The sequence below is a fragment of the Oreochromis niloticus genome, linkage group LG23, assembly GCF_001858045.2.
Source record: "Oreochromis niloticus isolate F11D_XX linkage group LG23, O_niloticus_UMD_NMBU, whole genome shotgun sequence".
Taxonomy (NCBI): Eukaryota; Metazoa; Chordata; class Actinopteri; order Cichliformes; family Cichlidae; genus Oreochromis; species Oreochromis niloticus.
Genome location: NC_031986.2, coordinates 34,775,217 through 34,798,707, shown reverse-complemented (window position 1 = coordinate 34,798,707; position 23,491 = coordinate 34,775,217). Strand labels below are relative to the sequence as shown.

Genomic DNA, 23,491 nt, shown 5'->3' with positions numbered 1-23,491 from the left:
AATGTACCGTGGGGGAAAAGTCTTGTAGCCTCTTATACCCATGTCAGAATATTACACTGTACCTGGACTGTGGAGCGACAAACAGGAGTAAGTTCACACTTTATTTTTGGCATTTGTTTTAATGAGTTTAAAAACACTGCATGCAAAAGCCAGACAGTCTGAGAGAAAGGACTGTACGTCCTCCACATTAAAACACTGTAAAACACCGTCAGCCCGTCGCTTTCAGACAATCTAACGTCGACCGGCAGGACAAGTAGGAATAACGAGTCAGATTCACACGAAGGGCCGTGCAGCGCTCTGCTCCGAGCCCACAGGCACGGCTGTTAACTGTAAAAGACACTTGAGGCCCGGATGCACTTTGACGGCAGACTGTGTGAACCTCACGGTGAAGTAAAAATGTATTTTTAATTAACACGTTATTTTAATCGGGGCATGTGGGGGAAAAAAGTTAACAACTATAAAAGCATCAGTTCTCTGAACAGTTTCAGTCCAATAACGATCACCTTCTAAGTTGTCCCATCGGAAGTGCTGCTCGTGATTGTCGGCGTGGGCTCACAAACTGCCCCTGTGTCATGGCTACAATAATCAGGGTGTTAAACTATCTCTTTGTCCACACCGCTGTGCGGTTAATGTGTGTTAGGGTTCGCAGTACGCCGGCAGAACAGTCCTTCCTGGTGATCCTGGCTCTATATGAGGTGTGTGTGTCTGTGTGTGTGTGTGTGAAGGCTTGTTCGGTTCGCACCAAGAGTAATGAGCAGCATGGGCAAGATAATGTGGTTACATCATCCATCTCTCTTCATCTCTGTCTCATCTGGACCAGCTCAGCAGTTCAGCAGAAGCCTTTTTTCTTTTTTTCAGTCCCGCTGAGGCCGGATGAGCAGATCTACAGCAAATGCACCGCCTGGAAAATCATCAGAACCAGCGTAGAGGTTTCTGGTTTGGGGCACTGTTTCACCTCCTTCTAAGGTGCACGGAGGAGAGGAAAAAGCCTGAAGAGATCAAACCTCCTGCAGCACCGACAGTATACAGAGTAACTGTAAGGCTAGACAAGTGTATTTGTGGCTCGCAGCCTTCATCGGGGTCATCATAAAACATATTACAGATTAAATGATGCAGATGTGAAATAGAAAAAACGTAAAACGCACAATCTCAGCCACGTGTGTGATGTTTTACGAGCACGATGAAGGCTACGAGCCAAAACACAACAGCCTAACAGTGAACTACGCTGAAGCTGTGAGCTCGTAGGGAAACAGCACATACTGTCTTTCATTTTCAGCTGCGAACCTTCTGACACACACATCACGACAGACCACCAGAGACGCTGCGAAGCAAACACTTCCTCTCACACCATCACGTGTTTGGATATTTTGCTCACTGCTGAATGGACACTTTTTGAATGGACGAAACTTTTTTCGTCACCCTGAAGATGAACCGTCATACATTTTTTCTAGATATTTCAAATGCTGTTTGAAGACAAAGAAAAATCCTGTAACCCTCAGATGAGTGAGATTTAACAAGCGTTAGTTTGATATCCCAAATCTGGATGAGCAGGTACGTTGACGACAGCTGAAACGTTGCTGTGCTTCAGCAGATTACCTTCTAACTGCAGGGCTGCACGCTGCCCGGGTTAACTCAGAAGAAACTATGTTTTGGTGTGATCTCAGTCTTACATGAGTGTAGCTTGGTATCAGTACGTTCTTCAAATGATAAAACCGTGTTTGACTGTAGCAGGCTGTCATCAACACAGGCATCTCTGGCTTTTAAAAAGGCAGGGAGGGAGAAGCTCTGCAGCTCGGACGAACTGGCCACGTGTGATTGCAGGAGGGGGAAATAGTCCTGCTGCAGGGCTTCAGTCATGTCTGTGTGTATGTGACTGAAACCAAAGTGTTATTTCTGCTTTTCCTCTGATATGTCAAAAACAAGGTAGCTCTGTGTTTGCATGTGACAAAGAAAAGAAATGACCCTACAATGTTTCGGCTTTACAAACGAGGCCTTGTGTGTGTGTGTGTGTGTGAGTGTGTGAGGCAGTCTGGTGTGACACAGCAGCACGCCTGGACCCGACCCCGGGCTCCATTATAGAAAGCACACAAGCACAAACAGAGACACGCGTCCGCACGCTCACGTCATCCCGGTGAGATTCTACTTGTCTGCGTCCACGATGAAGAAGAAACCCCACAGCGACGCCGTCCTCGCTGGACGTGAACGCAACACAAACACTAACAACTTTCCTCGGTTAAACTCTTACACAGCACTTTAGCGTACAGAACAGAGCAGGCCACGAGTGTGCCGTCTTTAAGGCCGCGAAAACCTTTGTCAAATAAGCTCCGTCACTTCTTCCAGGGCCTGAGTAGCTACAGCACAGGTTTCAGTTACATCCCAGCACTGATGTTCAAACTTCAGACGAGTCTTCCCTCTGTTGTGCAGGGCCGGAGTGCACGCCTGCACGGCCCAACGGCACCAGAAGCAGGGACTAACAAACTTTCTGATCGTCAAAGGCAGCGGTGGGGAATTAAGGCGGTTGTCCCCTCAAGATTCAAAGCACTGCAACTCTGATGAGGCCATCAGCACATAATGCAATTCTCAGCCTGCTTATAAATATTATTTTTGTCTGCTTTTGCGTCTCATCTAATTATCCTGTTAGCAGAATTGGCCTGATATGATATGATGTCCAAAAACGGCCAATCAGATGCACGTGGTGTTCTACTTGGGCGGTATGACAACAACCGGAGGACCTCTTCTCGGCCTCCACATCAGAACCTGGGCATCGTTGGCGTTGGGCCTCCCCATGGCGTTAGGAGGAATGGGCTCCATTCGAGTCAGCACCCGCGGCTGGTCCTGGTGCACCCGGCCCACCAACCTGGCCCTGGAACCCAGAGGCAGGGACGGGTCCACTGCGATGTCAACCCTCATCCTCCACTTGATGGTGTGGAGCAGGATCTTTTCCCTGGATGTGGTGTTGAGCGCCACCAGCCAGGTGGTGAAACTCTGGTCTCTTTTAATGTTCGTCAGTAAAGGCGTGTTAGATTCGCTGACCGGCACAGCCCAGGTAACGCTGGGGTAAAAATTGTCATTCATGCTGACGATGAAGCGGGACGGCTTGGACGTGGGGCCGACTATGGTGACTGTCTCTGTTGTGTTTCCGTACCAAGGGTAGCTCACGCCATCTGAGTCACTGATGGCCCGGACCAGGCCTTCACGGAGCTGAGGCAGCTCCCAGCTGGACCTGGAGGGAGACAGGAACCAAGAGATCTCTGGGTAACTGCAACATTCATTCAAAACATGTTTCATAGATTTTAACTGATGTTCAGACTTATTAAAAACACAAGTTAAGCCACTGTTGCACTGTATGACGTGTATAAACATGGCACCAAATCCACCGATGAAAGTAGTCCCCAACAAACGCATTTGATCCCTGTTAGCTGCCCATTAATAGGTTCCAGGAACACGCATGTAACACTGTCTATTAGTTTGCTAATGATGCCAGCATGACCAGATCCAGTTGTGGTGATGTGGCGAACATGAACATGTTGGATTTACTTAATTCAACAGTGTGGACATTGGTTGCACACAGATGTTTTGCTTTGGCAGCAACTTAAACATCTAAGTTAAATCAGCACAAGTTATTCATATTCAATACACCTGTGCAGTTTGTGTTGATAAAATGTGATTAAAACATGTTTAGATTAAGTATTTTCAGCTCTTAGAATATTTTTATCCTTCATAATTTTCTCACTTTATTCCAACACTATTCAATATCTTTTTTCCCAGTACTACTTGGTTACTTAAAAACTACATTTTATCTCGATATTACATTATGTTCAACAAGGTTTAGAGACCGGTTAACAGATTTATAGCAACTTCCATCCATCCTCTTATCTTTATCAGGGTTGCAGGGGAAACCCTGGACACATTGCCAGTCTATTGCAGGGCTAACACAGAGAGAATTTTCACCAATTAACCTAACCCCAATAACTATGACAAAAATAACGCCATAAATAACTGCATGACTTTTAACTGTGGGAGGAAACAAAGTACTTAGAGAGAACCCGCGGCAAACTAGCTGGATCGTGGATTTGCTGTGAGACAATAGTGCTAACCACCGCGCCGCCAATCCAGACTTGACAAAAGTAGGAAAGTCATGATTGGAAGGCTTGATGCAGAATTTTCCTTTACGTTTTTTTTTAATCTTCGACAGGTTAAACCACAATAAATAGCAATAACACACACGTGGTGTGTGTATGGTTGTTTGCCTCTTACAACTCCAGTGATTTTCCTGTGGTTTGAAATCTTGTGTCATCTTGTGAATTTCATGAGTCCAGGCAACTAACCACTCTTATTAGATTGCATCAGGTCATCTGAACAAGAACAAATTAAGTTCTTGAATTTCATGCAGATCCTACGTAATTTAATTATGTTCACCATAGAAACATGAAATAATTTTGTTCAAATTACAAGTTAGACTTTTGTAAATATAACAACCACCCAATTTGCTTTTTTTGACTGTATTTGGAGATATTTGTTGTTTTTGTTTTGCTTGTTTTTTGATTGGCTGCGGATTCTTTTATATATTTTTTTTTACATTTCTACCATACCAAGCTTTTAGTTTTGTGATACTGTATTTCATTAAGCCGTTTTGCTTTTTAAAATCTATTTTATTACAGGAAGTTTCTCTTTGTTGGGCCAAATTGTCTAAAGAAAGAAAGAAAGAAAGAAAAGCTGTGATGGTTCAGTGTGCCAGTGGATTATCATCATCATCCCTTTGTTGTACTCAACAGCTTTGTCATCTGGAGGCCCCCTACCATCTATTTACCATGCCATGTGACCAATCCGATGACAACCTAAACCCCATCCTCTCACCCGTGCATCCAACACCCACACCCCTGCACCCAGCAGGATTAAACACCCCCTCGCATATGCCCTCCAGACATAACGCGTTTGTGTGTGTGTGAGGTGGGGGGTGTGGGGGAGGACATGTCTCCGTGGGCACAATTTGAGTGTGAGAGCAGCAACTGTTGTTTAGCTCCTCTAATAGCAGCTTTTCTATTTAGGTGCCAGAGTCACAGGAACAGAATCTGTCGGTGGGCGTTTGAATGAAGGAGGCTGACGAGCTCCGTTAACCTGCTGCGTGCACAAATGCTCCCCGAGCGCGTGCAGCTCGGGCACGAACGCGTTATTATAGTTATTAGAGTGCACGGAGGCGCGCCGTCACGCACGCGCTCCCGTTTTCCTGCATCTGAAATCCTGTCACGCGCGTGTAACTGGGACTCAGGTGACAGAGGTGTGAACTCACATGCCGACGTCTCCGTAGGTGTTGTAAAATTCCATATGGGTGCACGCCTGGATCCAGCCCACCACCCAGGTCTCGTTGCGCGGGACTGGAGGCATCACAATCCGCGCAGACGCTTTGAAATAGGGCGTCTTATACCGAAGCACTATGGGCGAGCTCTCCTCGATGACCGTGGGGCAGTGGTCTATGGTGGCGGACAGGTCGCACACCACGATGCTCTCTCGTTTGATGCGTGATTTGTTACAGGCGATGCTCTGGATGCAACCCATAGCTGTGCGGGTGGAGGTGGCGGTCAGCGGCGGCTAAGTGAGCCTGACAGGCCGGGGAACAGCGCAGCTGGCCGGGAATCCACCGACACCGCGAGGCTGTGCATCCGATGAGATTATAAGGCAAAGGTGGGTGCTACCACGCTGCAGGCCCGGGAGGGTACCCGGTAACGCAGACACCCGCCCTGCTGATGTGCGAGCACATCTGCCCGCTGCTCTGGGGCTGACCCTGCGCGCTGACCTCCGGAGGAGCCAAAGCAGAAACAAGGGAGCAGATAAATCGAGTGTCACGTGAATTTTAGATGCAGGGATGATTGCATCCTCTCCTCTAAACCCCAGCGGTCAGTTTCTCCCGGAGGATGCGATCCATCCGCGCTCCAGCTGCAGTCCCTGCCCGTAACCTTTGATCCTCGCCTTTCTGCCCCGAGCTGTCATGTCACAACAGGCGTCGGGGGACCGGCGGACGCTGGGACACCGGCAGGGGGACCCGAGGGTCGGGCGGCGGTGTTTGGCGGTGCTGAACCGTGCATGAGATGCTGCTGCTGCTGCTGCCGGTAACCTGAGCGAGGTCGTTAGGATCCGTCATGCCTGTCCACTCGACCGGAGGGAAACCCGGTGGAACAAGCCGGGAGTCCGAGGATCAGCGGTGGGGAAACCAGCCTCCTCCCAGCCTCCACCCGGAGGGCAATTCCCCATCAAAGCCTCCAGACCCCGGGCATCAAATCCTCGCAGTGCAGAGCGAAAGAGCGCCGAAGGATCAAAAGAAGAAAAATCAGAGAAACGGTGTCATAGTAACCGCGCCGCGTGCACCGCGCCGTCCTCCGCTGATGAAGGCTGCGTGGCTGTGCGTCGCTGTTCAGCCTGCGCGGTGCTGAAGATGCTCAGCCGACCAATGAGCGGCGGAGGGAGACCGCACGGGAGCAGCTCTGCGACCTCTCCCCCCAAAAATACCAAACCCCACAAACACGGAGCCGACACTGTCCACGCACGCGCCACTCTGCTCAAATTTTTTAGGAGTGACTCCGCCCACGCGTGGCGCTGGCAAAGCATCTTCCCGGGGATTTGTTCCGAAGAACAGCACCTTTAACAGGAAGGGTCGTTTAATTGGTTTGAGAACATCAAGCTTTTCAAAATAAAACTGCCACAGTCTTGGTAAAACGACATCACCTCACGGTGCTCCGGCGTCTGCAGCCTCCCCCTACCTCCACCCCGGCAGGCGGAGGTTTCTGAGCCGTCATAAGTGTTTTACTGGCCTTGCTCACCTTACAGCTACCCAGAAATTACACTACTACTTTACATATAAGTATCTACACACACACACACACACACACACACACACAGAATACGTTGTTCATCCTTTTGCTTTACGTCTTTTAACATTACAGCATACATGGGACATTTCCATTTATTAATAAACAACTAGTCATAAGAATCTCAGATGTGGTGCCACAAAAATATACATAATTTATTAGAGATAAAGAAGCTACTTGTGAATATAAAATGCTGCAAATTGTGCTGTAGATGGAGAAGTGGGTCGATTTAAGTTGATAAAGATGGCTGAATGCAGGATGATGGCTTCTGAAAACAGCTTAAACAAGATGCAGATTCTGATTTATGTGCAGTGCTGTGAAAAAAGTATTTGCCCCTTCTTGATTTATTAGTTTACAAATTTCAGATCAAATAAAATAAAAAGAATTTCATTTATTAAGGAAAAAAGTTATCCAAACCTACCTGCCCTGTGTGAAGTCATTGCCAGCTTCAGGTAATAACTGTTTGTGCCACCATTGATGTCAGTAGTAACTGACATCAAACATTTAACTGGTATTGGAGGCCATTTTTGCCCAGTCTCTTTCTTATTATTGAATCATGACCTCTGACCTTAACAGATTAAACTTAGCTTTCCAAAAACGTAGTTAATCACAGTTAATTCAGAAAGGGCCAATTACTTTTTCACTGTATATATCAGGTTGAAACCAAATGTTTATAAGATGGTAAGTTCTATAATTCCAACGAAATTACAGTACAGTGCGAACTTGCTAAATTTTGTAAAGAAATTGTATTTGCATTTGGACGTGTAATTAGTTGTTTTATCTATTTATTTCTTTTGTTTGTTTTCTTTTTGGTGCGTACTTGACCTCCTGCTTTGTTTATGTGCATCTTCACTTTTATCTGAGGAGGGGTTTAATAAAAATAAATAAAAGTCTCTTTTTTGTGCAACTTATTTAAACGTCACTTTAAAACCGACGCGTTTAAATGCTTTTATTTTGAAAACCAACGATTTACAACCACGTCTTCTTCATTTCCGGGTCAGATTGCTGATTCACATACAGGAGGAAAGCGGCGTGTTGGGCTTACAAACTGTAAACATGGTGCCATTATAAAAAGTGGAGAGTCATCCCGGGTGTGTTACAGCCATGGTGAGTTTCTTATTTCACAGTTTAACTTCGCAAAAGCCCAACTCTAAAGCTAACACATGTGCTAAGCTAACCAAGCTAATGGTAAGTAGGGAACCTCCAGCTGGTGATGCTGAAGCATTCACGCTGCTGTCTGAGTCAGACAATGAAACAGGACTTTCTCTGTTTAGTTCGCTCCGGTAGAAACCATTAACAGAAAAAAACAGCAACATGACTTCGTTCAAAACTGGGTCAGTAATCTTGATCTTTTTTTTCATGTGACATATTTCTGAGTATTTAAAACAGCCAAGATATTAGTTAAAATTCAAGCTTTCCATCGGTCTTTGTGAGAAAAACTAAACTTTTGTTATTTGGTATTTATACCATGTTGAGTGGTCATGATTTAAATATGTTAGTTACACGAATGCGTGTTGAATGACGCGAATGAGTTGACCCCCTATGAGCAAGGACTTGGTGACAGGGGGAAGGGAAGAACCCCTTTTAACAGGAAGAAACCTCCGGCAGAACCAGGCTCAGGAAGGGGCGGCCATCTGACGTGACCGGACAGGACGGAAGACAAGTTATAGAAGAGAGCCAGAGATTAAAAATAACTAATGATTCAATGCAAAGATGTGTATAAATACACAGTAAGTGAAGAAGAAACACTCAGTTGATCATGGGAATCCCCCAGCAGGCTACACCTATTGCTGCATAACTAAGGAAGGATTCTGGGTCACCTGAAATGTTGCAATGAGAAACTGTAGCTTCAGATTTGTAATCCAGTCTGACTTCAGTGTGATTAAAAATACATCCAGTGAGTCTCCCGCAACCTGATGTTTTAATATATTTTCATTTTGGTGACCTGTCTCGTTTCTCCAGGTGCCTTCAGACTTTAAAGCCCTGATCCAGAGATTTTATCATCTTCAGTCCGAGCGGGTCGAAACCTACCGGCTCTTTGAAGAGTACGTTTGAATCTCATGATAATGCTGTTAAACACACATAGTCCTGTCTCCAGTGATCACATCATGTACACAAACAAGAGGAATCTGTATTAAATGACTCGTTGCGTTTTTTTTCCCCCCTCTGTTGTTTTTGTGATGGCTGCTGAATGTTTTCCAGGGGACACGAGGCCTACTTGAGGACAGGGCCCCATTATGACTTCGACCACTACAGGCAGCTGGTCCATGAGATAACGCAGGCTTTCTGCGGCATCTCTAAGGAAGTGCTGGAGATCAAGGGCAGGCTGCACGACGAGTTTGACAGACCAGACCTCTCCGAGCACATTGAGAAATTGCAGAACAAAGAGAAGGAGAAACTTGAACTGGTATGTAAACACTTTCTGCATGGGTCACTTTTTAGACCGAGGCAAAGTCGAGCGGAGTCTAAAATATAATATATGTCTGTGTGGTGCAGAGGGTTTTCCTGAATGGGCCTTTGGAAAGAAATTATGGATGCCAGTAAAGACGATCACAGTAAAGGCAACAAGGCTGTGTTATTTTTCTTGCCATAAGCAGCACTTTCCACTCACTTTTGACCATTTGTTAAACATAAATATGTATTTTACTTTAGCAAGCCCCCGACAGCATGCCTTATAGTACCTGCTGTGAACACAAAGACACACACAGTGTTCGCACTCGTTCAGAACATCTAAAACGATTTAAAACTATAAATATATAGATTAAAGAAGATTATAAATGACTGGCCAGAAAAGTTGAGCAGTTGTCAAAGAGGAATTTGTGTTGTTTAATAATGTGGTGTTAAACCGTACCTGACAGATAATGTTTCAGAACTTTTTCCAAAACTGGATGCAATTCTACTGATTCACCACAAGGAGGCAGAGTTTTTGCTTTAAATGAAAATAATTTCCTAATCGTTCTTCAGCAGAAAGCAGATTTCCCCACCATCATGTTGAGTGTCAGAAATCATTTGTAGGGCAGCAGTTTGTTATAAATCCTCCAGTTTACATCACCGATGGAGTAAAGCTGTGAGAAAAGCTTCTGGAGGGATATATTTGAGATTTCATATTTGAGACCTGGATCTTTTGAGGTTGATTTATCATCATTTTTTTCCCCTGTCCACCTCTCACACACATATACACTCTCTATGCTAAGAGTTGATTTGAAAAGGAGGAATGATCAGGTCACTGGTGTTTCTCAACACTTGCTGTGAAGACGTGGAGATGGTCACCACACGGTGGTGCCAGCAGTCGGCCTGTGGATGCATATTTCCATCACCGTCAAAACTGGAGGACACACTTTTTTTGACTTACTTTGTATTAAAATTGTATTAAAAGTAAACAGTATCATCTGCTAGGAGTTAAAGTGCTTCAAAAAAAGGCACAGCACCACAAACACAAGCCTAATTTGCTGGGATGAAATCCAGCAGTGAGCTGCCATCCATTAGCCTCCACCAGTCATTCAAAGTGACCAGCAGGTAAGCTTTAGTATCACATCCTTCATCCCGGGATAAAATGCCCAGCACAAGAACCCCTCCATAATAATGTTACCATGGTGATTTAAGTTAGGGGCGTGGCTGCTTTGATTGACAGCTGTGCAGATGCAGCCTGCTGTAGCTGATCGCGAAGCTTCACCTCCACCAGTTTGAGCCACAGTAATGAGCCTCTTGACCTTTTTTAAACCTTTATTATTATTAAAAATGTTGATGTCTAGGCTGGATGTTTGCTTATTAAATGATCGTTTTGTTATACCACTATAAATCATAAGAACTGTGCTTTCTTACCAGCTTACAGCAAAATAAATACCATAATGTGACCTATAACGAAGGAGAAAAGGCTAAGTTAATTTTGAATGACACCATACTTAAAATCATTTGCAGAATAATTTGTCTCCTTTCCTGTAAAATACCTGAAGTCATGCACTATTAAAATGATTTAAACACTATAGATCTGTGTTTCCTTATTCTAGTGTGCCTACCTGCATGTATTTGTGGATAAATATAATTTTACTGTCATTTGAAATATGAAACATTGAAGTTCCTTTTAATTACAGGGAAAATTATGCCCTTAGTCACGGGCAGTATTACAGAGTGTTGGACAGTTTGACCACCTCAGTGCTTCCCACATTCTCACAGACTTCGGTACATCTGGTGTTCAGAGATGCTGCTTTGTTCTTTTGTATAAAGGTTTACATTCCTCTATAATTCAGCTCCCTTTCTTCCAGTAATGTTATAAAGCTCCCATTATCTCCGGGTTAATCATCCGCCTTTCCTCCATCCTCTGCTGATGAGTGGTTTGCATAAATCTTATCTGATGTGCCCTCTCAACAGACGGCTAAGCTGCAGCTGGCCAAGCAGCAGGCCCAGGATCAGCCGGAAGACCAGAGCTGTCAAGAACAGATTCAGGAGATCAAGCATAAGTAAGAGCTGCCATTACAGCCCCTCAGTTTACTGTGCTCGCTTCCCATCAGCTCGCTGCTGAGAGGCTCATTTCTTCTTCTAATTGATCCGATAATCTTTGTAACTGTTCCATATCAAACCAGCACAAATAAAAGTGTGTGTGTGTGTGTGTGTTGCTTCCTCGCTCAGGATCATCCAGAACAAAGAGGCTCTGAGTGAGATCATGCAGGACTTCAAGTATGACTCAGAGGAGTGCGACTGACAGCTCGCTCCCAGGAGGTAGCCTCTGTCTCGGACACTATGAGCTGCACTTATCGATCCCCTCCCCTCCCCCTCCCCCCGGCTCCACCCTGCTCGCCGCTGCAGTCTTATTCCTCCCGGAGGGCCTTTAACATCCATCCTGCGTGAGTGTTTGTCTGCAGGCATGCGTTTGTGTTACTTCAGCGCTCAAAGAAAGAACTCTGCTGGCGCCGTAATGAAATGTGTATATAAAATATTCAGAAGGTGTGATCGGTTTGGAGACGCTCTCTTTGTTTGGATTGTATTTTTAAATAAAGACACTTTACAAGACAAGTTTTGCTGTTAACTAATAACCAGTACACTTTACATCACGCACAGTAAAAACAGATAAAATATTCACTTAAATGTGCAATAAGCTAAACGACATTTGAGCTGATCTGGTGACATGCCGCAAACTTTCCCTTCCAGAGACGTGTTTATCTTACATTCAGTTAAATACAAAGCAGTTTGAACTTTTTTCGAGTATAAATTTGCAGTTTTTGAAGGCGTTAATAGTTTTTGTTATTGCTAACAGATCTAGCAGACAGACTGAATGAAAGGCTGCTTTGTCTCGGTTATCTCCCACCCGGGCCTTTTAAAATCAAGAGTGTGTGAGCGCACAGCCTCTGCAGCGTCCCTCGGGCGGGAGTTGGACCTCTCACGCTGCGGGGACCCTGTGGACCAGTCATCCGTCAGGGTTTCTCGATGTGCATCTTGAATTAAACGCCACAGTCAAGCCGAGTTTCTGTGCTATGAATTATCTTCTTGCAGAATCTGAAAAGACAAAAGCAGATGGTTCTTACTGGGATAATTCAGCTAGGAAAAAAAAAGCCACCTCCACTAATCGTCACATTTCTCCGTGTGACTGCCGCTTTTCTCCTCGTTCTTATTCACCGTGTTGCCTCTCGTTGCCTTTCTCTCGAGGTAATCAATGGGAAGCTGTCACACTTTGCGGACAAAGACATTATTCAGACTACAGCTCGTCCCCTATAAAGCACAGAAAAAATCCAGGCACCTCTGAGCTAATCAAGTCAGGTAGACCGAAGGTTTCTTCAAGTTCAAGGACTGAGCGTCAGAGGACGTGAACTCCTCACAGACACTCACACAAACAGCAGATCTGGAGGCTCTGCGTGCCATTTGGGCTGAGTTATTTCTGTGAAAGGGGAACGCTCGCGCCAAGAGAAAACAAAACACAAAAGGAACACATTACTGAAGGCTGTTAATTACATTTACGTGTTCATTTCTCTTTGTTGTGGCCATCAGATGAAGATCAGAAGTCCACTCATTAAATATGTAATAAAATCAGAGTGCTCGACTGAGAGCGTGTCTACTTTCATGCTTCCACCTCTGGGCCTGTAAAGTCTAAACCGCACATTTTACCCGATCATAAAGTACAGACTGAAACTTCACAGAGCAAGTTCAAGAGAAATCCTTCCCCTTTGTGTTTGCAAAGATGCCGACCATATGATGAAGCAAAGGCAGGGTCAGAAATTCAGCTCGGGGCGCGGCGGCTCGCGCTTACCTACCTGCTTGCGCGTTTTCTGCGATTTCTGCAGCCACACCCTCCACTGATCGTACAGTTTCATCGACATGCCGCCGCAGCCGTAGGCGTGCTTGCGGACCCAGCCGAAGAACTGCTTGAGTTCCCGCCGCAGCGTGGAGTTCTGCTCGCCGCTCTTAGGATCGCACGAGCCGCTCTGCAGCTGCTCTGGGAGGAGACGGGGGGAGACAAAGGAAGCGAGAAGATGTGCAGGTGCAGTGTGAGCACAGGTGTGACTTTTTAAATATCAGAAGAAGTTATGTATTAAAGAAAATGAAGCATGTTCCTGACCCGACTGCTCTTTGAATATTTGGGATGATTCGTATAAGTTTGGAGTTCTTTTCAGGTCTTTATTAGACAATCAAACGGAGCAGGGTTGAATTGAGACGCTGCCTTCGGAAGGGTTGACTCTCACAGGCGGGAAAACTCGTTCAAAACGGTCGTTGCTGCAGACAAAAGCTTCGATTCCTATTTTTTCTCCTTGCAATCAAAGACTTTAAAATACACTTTCCATCGTTTTGCTCCTAATCTGTCTGATTGCGTGATAAAAACAAACACTGCAAAACCGAAAATCCAAACAGAACTTTAGTTTCATTGTGACGCCGTGTGTTTGTGGAAGCGACACTCAGTTTCTGGGAGAGGGCTGTTGTCGTCTGCCACCATCAATTCTTTATTGCAAACAACAGAGCCCGATAACGACTTCCTCCCCCTGGGAAGTAATGACCACATAACCTATGTAACTCATTATCTGCTCCTCCAGCTCCCAAACCTGCTTCCACTCAGGCTTTATAGGCCCTGTGTGTGCCGCTGACAGACATGCCGCTTTTTAACTTGATCAATGTTTGAAGCCGACGACAAAAATCTATCAAACGTCCCCGCGGCTCTCCGCAGTTCCCTCTAATCCTCCGTCTGGAGATCCCTATCAAGGTACGTAGCCTATTGATGTTTGGTTCCTTTTAGGCCACATGCGGTTTGAATCTCCTTGTTCAGGATGTTGGATCGAGAAGGAGGACACATTGTTCTTTTTTTGGCTTTTAATTGGCAATGAAAGGTTGATTATTGGAGAGAACGGAAAGAACGGTCAAGATTTGTGGGCATCACAGACGCTTGGGAAGCATTTAAAGGCCATTTAAGCAAAGAGACGGTCAGGGACAGGAAGGACTTTAGTGATGAATGTTTGCTACATCCAGGCTGATAGCTTTTAGTTGGAGACGGCGTCTACTGTATTTCAAGTTCGTACCACTGCTGGGCGTGGAGGCGGCGGTCGGATGGCTCCAGTCGCTCCAAATGCCGGCCTTCCTCGAGCCAAAGATGCCCACTGGGTTGCACCTCACCTGGACAAAATAGACGGTCCCAGGCAGGAGGCCTGCGAGGCGGCACGATGTCAGATTGCCGACATCGTCCACCAACTGACGGAGGGGTAGGAAAGAAACAGAGTTTGTAAGGAGACAGTTTTGACAGCTTGTGGAGGAAAAGCAGAAAGGCCATAAATGCCTTTTGGTGATAAACCACTGTGAATCCATTTCTCCCTGCTTTGGTGCAAATGAAAATGAGGACTTCTGACCTGAAAGTGCTCGGATCCATTCTGCAACATGACACTGAGCTTAAACTTAAGGCTAGAGTCATACATGATCAGTCCTGCAGCACATGGTACAAGCCCTGATCTCAAATCCACAGAAGACCTGAGACAAATTCACCAACTGTACCTGAAAACTGCAGCTGTACCAAGAAGCACGCTGCACACTCCTTCAACAGGAGATAACGATGTGATTTTGGCTCTGCTATTTTCTCCTGACTGCCTCTTATATAAAGTTAATTAATCATTTTTAATTTCACGGTCTTAGTTCTGAACGCCTCCCCATATTATTTTTAGCGTCTGAAACTTTTGTTTGCTCTGCTTTCATCCTGAATCTCTGGATACTGGTGACTTCGTATTCAATAAATATTACTGTGTTTGCTTAATCTTCTCATTCAACAGAGAAACATACAATGCAGAGAAACAGTGAGGAGCTTTGGTTAGAAAACATCAAAGAGAGTTTAAGGAGGAACATTTGGTGCACTTTTGGATCAAAACCAAGCTTCAACACTTAGAAGCTATAAATCACTAAGGACAGCAAGGAGAAGATTTGTTTTACAGTGAAGCAAGAAGCTTCACGTTCATCATTGCTCACACGTTTCCACAGCAGCTACAGAGAAAGTGTGTGGACCACCTTCCAGTCAGCGCTGTCCTCCAGTCGGTAGCGTATCTGATATTTGGCCTGAAACAGGATGTCCTTGAGCTCGGGGGGGCTGGCCCAGCGGACCGTCAGCTGGTCCTCGAGATCGCCGACGCGATTGACCTGGACGTTGGCGGGAGGGTCTGTGGTCACTGCACACACAAGGGACATCTGTTAAAGGGTTTGCATGCAGCAGGTGTAAAGTCCAACAGGGCGGGGACGACCAGTAAGAGATGAAAAGTATGAAACTACTTGGAGGCTGCTTCTTAAATCATTAACACTCTTGCGAGTATTTACTATATTTGGCCTCATCCTTGGTCTGCTTTACCACACGATCAAAGCAAGAGCTGAAGCTTCACAGGGAATTTCCACAGTACAGATGAACTAAATAAATACCTGTCATGTGGAAGGAAAAGCAGTGCAAATAAATATTTAATGGGGACTAAATATTATCCAACTTCATATTTATATCTTTGGACTCCATTGCAGCAAGCTTGTGTTCATACTAATCCTAATTTATCTGATAGCAGGACCTGGTGCAGGACCTCACGTCATCCTCTCTCTGAGACATACCTCTCCTTTTCAGCCAGCCTTCTTCCGATTGGCTGCCTGTCAGAAACAGTAGGTTTCAACATCATTTGCCTTTATTTTTTCTGCAGTAATAACCCAAAATGAAAGAAGCCATTCTTGCACTGGAGAAAACAACAGTTTACGACCACAGCTTAAATAAAATGACTGTGATGGTGTGCAAGATTCAGTCTGCTCAAACTGGCATTTACATGAAAAATTGTGTTAAAATGGAGCAACTCAGATTCATTTTTGTTTCCAAATCACACCAGTCGCCTCAAGACAATCAGATGAACCCCTGTGAGCAAAGACTTGGAGACGGTGGGAAGGAAAAACTCCCTTTTACCAGGAAGAAACCTCCGGAGATGCCGCTTTCCATTTAATCAGAGAAAATCATACCAAAATAATCGCCTAAATTTGCTGCTGTTTACAGACGCAGAAATTCCCATCTGAGATCTGAGAAATTCAGAAATTCCTCCACAAACAGTGATGTGGTTTCTGCAGGACAGTGAGCTTTTGCAGCTTTGCTTTCAAACAGGAAAATAACCAGAGCACAACCAGCTGGTGACCAGTGGAGTCGACTCCCTACTTCAAAGAGTCGTGCTCATTATTCATTCACTGTCACGTTTTGGCATCTGTCTCCAGTTACACAGCACTTATCTGCAAACCTGCACACCTCTGTCAGAAAGACTACAACCTGCAACTAGTTGCCTATAACCAGAGATTTTTACTAATCACAGGTAGGTTTCCATGCTTTTTTTTACTCTAGTGCGAATGAGTCATTAACGTGTACCCTGGTAAGATTTTTTGGACCAGCTGATTATAAAAACGTGTGTGATTAGGACAATTTCAAAGTGATACCACGTTATAGGAAGACTACTTGCTGTCATGTTCAGAGGTTCCTAATTTATCATTTTAATAGTTAAATGCTATTAAAATGATAAATTAAAAACCTGGTGCTGTTCATTTAGCGTGTGCGCTTCAGTTTAGGTTAGTCTGTAGCTCCTGTGAGAGCACGTCGTCCCCTCAGTCAGTCAGAAATAAAACAAAGTGGCTCCAGTGCTTTGAAAGGGAGGAAGATGAAGACAAAGAGGATGGCAGCACGAGAGGGAACACTCGTTAAAAATGCTTCCTATTTGTAACCTTCCGCTTGAGACATCGCTCACTGTGTGTCGGCTGACGTGTCTCTTTGTTCGGCTCAGGATGAAGAGGGAAACTGAGCCGGCAGAACTCATTGTTTCTGGTATTCTGGCAGTGCAACGCATCACACACGGCGGCGCTCCTCCTTCGCCTCCAGCCCACTCACAGCCTCCACGCTTTCTGTTCCTCAGCATCCAATGAGGATTCACGGAGAGAGGATGCTGAGTTCCAAAAAACAAAGGCTGCTTTATGAAATGCGACAGTTTACCGGAGGCCTGTGCAAGCAGATGAGGGCTGCACTAATCATAACGCCACAATTTAAATTCCAGGAACCTGTGAAGCCGTCACATGAGGGGCATCTGCTAAGGTTAACTTTTACAACATGACAGTTTGTCTTAGAGCCACACGCTGGAGCTCTGCAGACAAACGTAATAGGAAAGCTGAACTGAAACCCTCTGTTAACGTTAGATAAACGTCTCTCACTCACCTACATCGAGGATGTCCAGGGTGGTGATGTCAGAGGTAGCAGAGCCCAGCTGATTGGTTGCTTCCACCCAGATCTCGTACGGAGTGAAGAGGGCGATGTTGCGGGGGATGTAGCAGGAGTAACGCTCGTTTCCTGTGCTGTAATTTTCACACTCCTTCTCTTTGCCGTGCCATCTGGACACAAGAACAGAGACTGAATCTGGTGTTTGCCGCCGCAGAGGCAGACGGTGTTTTTAGGCGTTTGCATCCTCGGAGTGAACTCTCCAGTCTACCTGAGGGCGGCGGGATGAGGTAATCACCTGTAAGCTGCGACAGCGGGTCTGGAGGCACTCACCTCAGTTTGTACTTGAGGGTGTATTTGGTCGGGACGTGGGTCTCGCCCTGCCCACCCAGGCTCCAGCGGCAGCTCAAGTCCTTCGTGTTTCGGGACCAACAAGTTAGATTGACGGGCTTCTCGGGAGGCACTGGAGACAAAACGGAGCAGAAAACAGAAGAAGAAGAAGACTGGTGTCAACTTATTAAAATAAATAAAATAAAAAACAAACACTAATGTCGCCTTAAAGATACTGCATGAAAAAAAAGCACAGACAGACATAAAGATTATAATCAAGAAGGAACAAAGAGTAAGAGAGCACTAATCACACACACAGCCAGTGTGAGCCATCTGATGCTTCATGTGGTTTTAATCGAGGTTTCTTTAAAAAAAAAAAGAATTTTGTCCAGAAAAAGTTCAGCTGGAAATCATTTAACTTTGAAATCAACTCAGTTAATGTTAAAATGTTCCGATCAGAAATCTCTGAGAAAGTTACAGATTTACCACATCGAACGTCCGACTTTACTCGAGTACTGACACCTCACTTCCTAACCCTAACTGAAACTTTTACACAAACGTGCTTTTTTAAATGTTTTATATAATTTGGATTTTATGAGTTACGTCTCTCAGGATATTCTGACCAAAGTGATAAATTCTTATTTACATATAAGCAAGTTTTTCAAATTCATGTCAGAGTGAATGTTTATTACAACCTGAATCCCTTTGCTTTGTTTTTGGACCATCTCCTAATCTTCCCTCTCAGTATTAAATAGGCTTCGTTCCCATAAAATGATCTATTATGGAAAATATATGACTATACTTTCATAATGTAAATATTGTGTATGTGTATGAGTATAATAATTTCTGCCTCTTTTAAACACAGCCTAATTAATCTGCTGAGTGATATCACAAAAAATATTTTCTTCATCAGCACATTAATGCAATAATGAGAATTATATTAACCTGTAGTGTCACTTTAATAAAAATAACTATGATTAGTATGATTCTTATTATAACTTGCACAAATGAAGATTTCTGATTAGGCAGACTGAATAATAACAGCTGAATTCTTTGAATCGTGCCCCCTACAGGACGACACAGGAGTTACATCTCCTGGTTCACGTCGCCTGTTCAGAGTTAGTGAGTTTATTCTGCAGTGATTGCAGTTCTGCAAAATTAATACTGAGCTAATAAAGCTGATCATGTAATTCTGAAGTGCGCTCATTTATAATGTCATCTGCAGAGTCGGTGTTCACCCTCCACTTACTGCCCACGTAAAGGCAGGATCCAGCCAGGACGTGTCCGTCCGCTCCGTGGCACACCAGGTTGTCTCCGGACCGTTGCTGGGATCCACTGAGGCCGTGAAGGGTGACGCTGAGGACGCTGGGGGACACCACACTGTAGGCGCTGCTGGACACGCGCGCTCCGTTCAGCGTCCAGTATAAAGTGCTGGCGTGCACGCCGAGCTCGGGACTCAGCGTGCACGTGGCCGTTAGACTGGAGCCAATCAGCAGAAAGGGGTCCTGAGGGGAGATCACCGCCACATCTGGGTGTTGGAGACACACGGACACATAAAAACCTCTTAAGCCAAAACCAGTATGAAGGCTTCATGTGATAATCAAGTCCTGTCATAATCAAGTTCTCAAAGTCTAATTATGCTCTAATTACTGAATGTGACAGAATACGCAGAATCTAAAGTTGTTTAAGATTATCTACAAAAACCCACAAAACCAGAAGATCCTCACATTTATGCCTGACCAATAAAAAGCTCCTATAATACATCCTGTATTGACGGGTTTTAGAACACCCCCTCTCTCTTCCCCGGCTATACATGAATGTGAAATTATTTAACCAGAACGTTCCTCAGAGGTGAAAAATCCTGTAAACTTGCTAATGTTCTCTTTCCTCGCAGGACTACATTTAAATTTGAGGTTTGTAGCTTCCCCCCAGTCATCGTTTAACCATAATTAACTGCGCTTTCTTCAGCAGCATCACACATCAGCGCTCGGCGGCTGTTTGTCTGAGTGTTTCTCAAACCGACAGCAGAGCCCGAGGTGAAACCGCAGCACTTATAACAAGAAATCATTAGAGGCGAAATTTTTTGGCCAGCCGTGGGAAAACGTGTGTGTGCGCGAGTGTGTATTCATATCTTTGTGGGGACCAAAAATGGGAAGTTTGCTATACTTGTGGGGACCAAAATCCCGGTTCCCACTAGTTTGAAGGCATTTTGAGACTCAAAATGTGGTTTTAGTGACGGGGTTACAAGCATTATGTCAATTAGATGTCCCCACAAGATATGAATAACCGACACGTGTGTGTGTGTGTGTGTGTGTGTGGGAAGCAGCAGCCTCTCAGCACATATTTATGACCCAGTAATGAAGCGGATTTATGGAGCCCCGCTAGGATCAGTGTTGAGGTCACCCCGGTTTACTGGTGAAACCCTTGAGTGCTTTTACATACCGCGACCCTCTGAGGCGTGAGGTTTGCCCCTGTGATTGATGCCCATGAGAAGTCCTCCTCTCTGTGTTTGAATGGCACCACTGGGCTCCTTATTCACAGATATTTGAGTTAATGTGTAGAGTTTTATGAGCCGTGCTGCAGGTGGGCGGCGGATAAGCTTTCTAACATATGTTTCACTTCAGTGTTTTAATCTGTAATGTAAAGAGAAAATGTTTGAGGAAGAGCACAGCACTTCTCATCCTCGGCCCTCGGTGAGAGGGAATTAAACACAGTGCTAATTATGAGCGCAGTAAACAATATATCTGTGATAATATGAAAAATGAATACTGTTCTAACTGCACACCTCAGCTGCGTCACAGAGCATGTGGAACACTGTTTTCGGTCTATCCTTGTTATGGCGCACCTCTTGACCGCGTGTGGGTGTGTTTCACTGCAAAACGCTCAATCAGGAAAGAATTTGGGGTTTTTTAGAAGTACGCTGAGCTTTGATGTCACAAAGCGATTAATGACAGACAACGTGAAGGTGTGTGCAAATGTGATGTACATGGTAGATATACAGTGCTGTGTAAAAGTCTTGAGCCAGCCCTCATTTCTTTATATTTTGCTAGGAAAATTGGAAACATGTGCAAACACACACGAACATACAACATTAATCCACACAGCACAAGTCTCTTTGGCGAGCTCTCTTATCATTTCTTCAGGAACAGATCTCCTGCTTTGTTGAGGGACACTCCGAGGATCTGAACCAAACATGTCAAATTTGGATTCATCGCTCCATCGGACCTCTGGCCACTGGTTTCCAGTCCACTTCTTGGTTAACCTGGAACACCTCAGCCTTTCCTCCCCGTTTCTCTTGCTTCTTAGCCAACCTTAAACTGAGACCATTTCTGATGAGGCTTGGTGAAAGCCATGTTGGCGCAAAAACAGTAGTTTATGCCGTCAGACTGTGTTATTTTGATGTTTTTTTTAACTAAAGGAATGGGAACTAATGATGTGTTTTTGCAGCTAGTGACAAAAAGCCTAAAGACATCAGTTAAAACTAGTTCTTTGCGAAGTTTTCTGTTATATGTAGGCACAACATCCCATTGTTCATCCCTTGGGTTAGATGCCTTTTTCATGCTCGCATGATTCAGTGGCCAGTGTTAACAAACAAACAAAATGGTCAGGTCTGAAGAAAGGACCGAACATGAGTGAAAAAGCAGCCAATGTCCAAAGAAACACTTTGAAAGACCTTCAGAAAGCTGGAGAAATATTGCTCAAGAGCACTCGAGCATACATTACAGTATATAAAAATGCATGAAAGGGAAATGAGGAGTGGCTCAAGACTTTTGCACGGTGCTGTATGCAATTATCTGGTATCAATTTTGCCATAAAGCAAGTACAAACTCATAGATAAGATTTCCTCTATGATCTTCTTCATATTACCTCACTGACTGTCAGATATCAGACACAGACACATTTACTGCATTAATAAAGTTTAAATAAAGTTATTTTGCAGATAGTTCTGAGATACCAAAGTTTAATCTTTATAATCGTTGTGATTAAAAATAATAATTTTTACAGGTGAGGTAAAAAACTTGTTCTCTTGCTTCGAGCGCAGCTCTGCACTCTCATCTTTTTTAGACAGGATCGAGGTGACGTAGCTTTACCTGAAGTTACCGAAAGTTCGGTGTTACTCACGTGTCGAGGAGAACAACACGCGTGGAACCAGGAGGAGCACCAACACGATGGGAATCATGCTTCTCTCTGCTGTTGTCCGGTCGCAGCTCCAGGAGCTGAAGCCGGAGGAGGAACTGCGCAGCTGCACTCCGTGAGAGAGGATCCCTCCTCTGACTGCAACCCTCACGCTCCGCCCCCCCACAGACAGACACACACACACACACACACACACACACTGCTGCCATTGTTCCTATGCAGAGATGCTTCAGGTCAGGCGGTGACAACTGTCAGTTTTGAAAATCTCACCTTTCCTGACACCACCACGCCTATCACAATACGTCATTTCCTGTCAGTGTTAGGCGAGGCGTTATCCTCATCTGTTAGTTAGTGATGGAAGTTAAAGTCATGTGATACTAAATGTTTTTTTAAAAAGAAATATTCGCATGTAAAAATAAGGAAACCAATCATCAATCAGTCATCAGTCCAAGTATCGATCTCCCTGTTCTCTCACAGCAGATTTAATTAACACAACCCCACTGAATGCAAAAGCTGTGGGTTTTTGTTTTTTACACCTGTGGAAACAACTTATGTTAAGTTATTACAGTTTATTAGATGTAATGTGCGAGAGCAGGTACATACTGTATTTTGTGTTTTTAATAATATTTGGGCTGCAGTCTTTCACCACATGGATGTAATGCTCTCACCTCTGAGTGAATCTGTTCTATACTGAAGAGTGGGAGGCATACAGTTGTAACCTCGCCTAATCTAGATGTTATTTCACAAAACACATTTTAAAACATCTGCACCAAAGATATTTTTACCGATGGAAAAATGGATTTAAAATATCGCCCCTGCATTCACACAGAATGGGCCCTAATGAGATGACAGGAAGAACAATGCAGAATAAAAACTGCATCACATGTTCTTCCAAACACGAAAGAAAAACTGTAAAAGATAATTTGCAGGGGAGGCTCTGCTTAAGTTTTTACATAGAAAATGGAGCGCTGCTCAGGTCGATGTCCTCACAGCATCAGCATCAGAGGGTCCAGAGAGTGGTTAGAAATATTAAGAATAAAAAAGGACACTCGCCCACAGATATCCACCCAAAGCAGAAACGAGTGGTGGACAGTCAGAGACAGAGGAGGATCCAAAACACTCTGTTTCATTAAGAGCTTACACACAGTTAGCTCAGATACTCTCAGATACTCACACATACTCTCAGATACTCACGGATACTCTCAAATACTTACAGATACTGTCAGATACTCACAAATACTCTCAGAAACATATTGATACTCTCAGATACAAATGCTCACAAATACTCACAGTTATAGGTTATTATATTGTATTATATTATACTATGTTGCATTATATTATGTTATGTTATACTACGTTACATTATGTTATATTATTTTATGTTATGTTGTGTTATGTTATGCTACATATACTCTGTACAGCACTCCTATAACTAGCATCGGTTAAACTTTTTCACGATCCCCTTTTTTCAGGTAACCCAGCAGTGAACCGTCCT

The 23,491-nt window shown here is 44.5% G+C and overlaps 3 protein-coding genes across 6 annotated transcripts; 1 reads left to right on the top strand and 2 right to left on the bottom strand.

The window, feature by feature from the left end:
* Positions 1-99: 99 nt before the first annotated feature.
* Positions 100-7,678, bottom strand: LOC100706141 (protein FAM78B). The gene is made up of 2 exons (XM_019352143.2): positions 5,291-7,678; positions 100-3,223 (listed from the first exon to the last, which is right to left on the bottom strand). Exons 1-2 carry the CDS (start codon positions 5,554-5,556, stop codon positions 2,701-2,703), a joined length of 789 nt encoding a protein of 262 aa, XP_019207688.1. The 5' UTR covers positions 5,557-7,678; the 3' UTR covers positions 100-2,700.
* Positions 7,679-7,826: 148 nt separating this feature from the next.
* rex1bd (required for excision 1-B domain containing) lies at positions 7,827-11,873 on the top strand. Its single transcript, XM_003451302.5, has 5 exons — positions 7,827-7,970; positions 8,826-8,908; positions 9,066-9,270; positions 11,232-11,320; positions 11,490-11,873. Exons 1-5 carry the CDS (start codon positions 7,968-7,970, stop codon positions 11,560-11,562), a joined length of 453 nt encoding a protein of 150 aa, XP_003451350.1. The 5' UTR covers positions 7,827-7,967; the 3' UTR covers positions 11,563-11,873.
* Positions 11,669-23,473, bottom strand: crlf1b (cytokine receptor-like factor 1b). Of its 4 annotated transcripts, XM_025903007.1 has the most exons (10): positions 21,982-23,473; positions 20,645-20,731; positions 20,302-20,492; positions 19,109-19,387; positions 17,863-17,992; positions 17,530-17,702; positions 15,330-15,487; positions 14,360-14,528; positions 13,106-13,287; positions 11,669-12,353 (listed from the first exon to the last, which is right to left on the bottom strand). In XM_025903007.1, exons 3-10 carry the CDS (start codon positions 20,345-20,347, stop codon positions 12,330-12,332), a joined length of 1,161 nt encoding a protein of 386 aa, XP_025758792.1. In that variant the 5' UTR covers positions 20,348-20,492; positions 20,645-20,731; positions 21,982-23,473; the 3' UTR covers positions 11,669-12,329. The 4 variants fall into 4 exon arrangements, with proteins under 4 accessions (XP_025758792.1, XP_005478784.1, XP_005478782.1 ...); XM_005478727.4 differs by lacking the exon at positions 20,645-20,731; XM_005478725.4 differs by lacking the exons at positions 20,302-20,492; positions 20,645-20,731.
* Positions 23,474-23,491: the final 18 nt, after the last annotated feature.

Excerpts from the sequence above, each read along its gene's own strand:
- LOC100706141 (XM_019352143.2), bottom strand. The coding sequence starts at position 5,556 with ATGGGTTGCATCCAGAGCATCGCCTGTAACAAATCACGCATCAAACGA. Across the intron at positions 3,224-5,290 it reads ACCTACGGAGACGTCGGCAT|GTCCAGCTGGGAGCTGCCTC; the intron begins GTGAGTTCACAC and ends GTCTCCCTCCAG.
- rex1bd (XM_003451302.5), top strand. Across the intron at positions 8,909-9,065 it reads ACCTACCGGCTCTTTGAAGA|GGGACACGAGGCCTACTTGA; the intron begins GTACGTTTGAAT and ends AATGTTTTCCAG. Across the intron at positions 9,271-11,231 it reads AGAAGGAGAAACTTGAACTG|ACGGCTAAGCTGCAGCTGGC; the intron begins GTATGTAAACAC and ends CCCTCTCAACAG.
- crlf1b (XM_005478725.4), bottom strand. The coding sequence starts at position 22,039 with ATGATTCCCATCGTGTTGGTGCTCCTCCTGGTTCCACGCGTGTTGTTC. Across the intron at positions 17,993-19,108 it reads ATCCTGCCTTTACGTGGGCA|TGCCTCCCGAGAAGCCCGTC; the intron begins GTAAGTGGAGGG and ends TTTTGTCTCCAG. Across the intron at positions 14,529-15,329 it reads AGGACAGCGCTGACTGGAAG|TTGGTGGACGATGTCGGCAA; the intron begins GTGGTCCACACA and ends CCCCTCCGTCAG.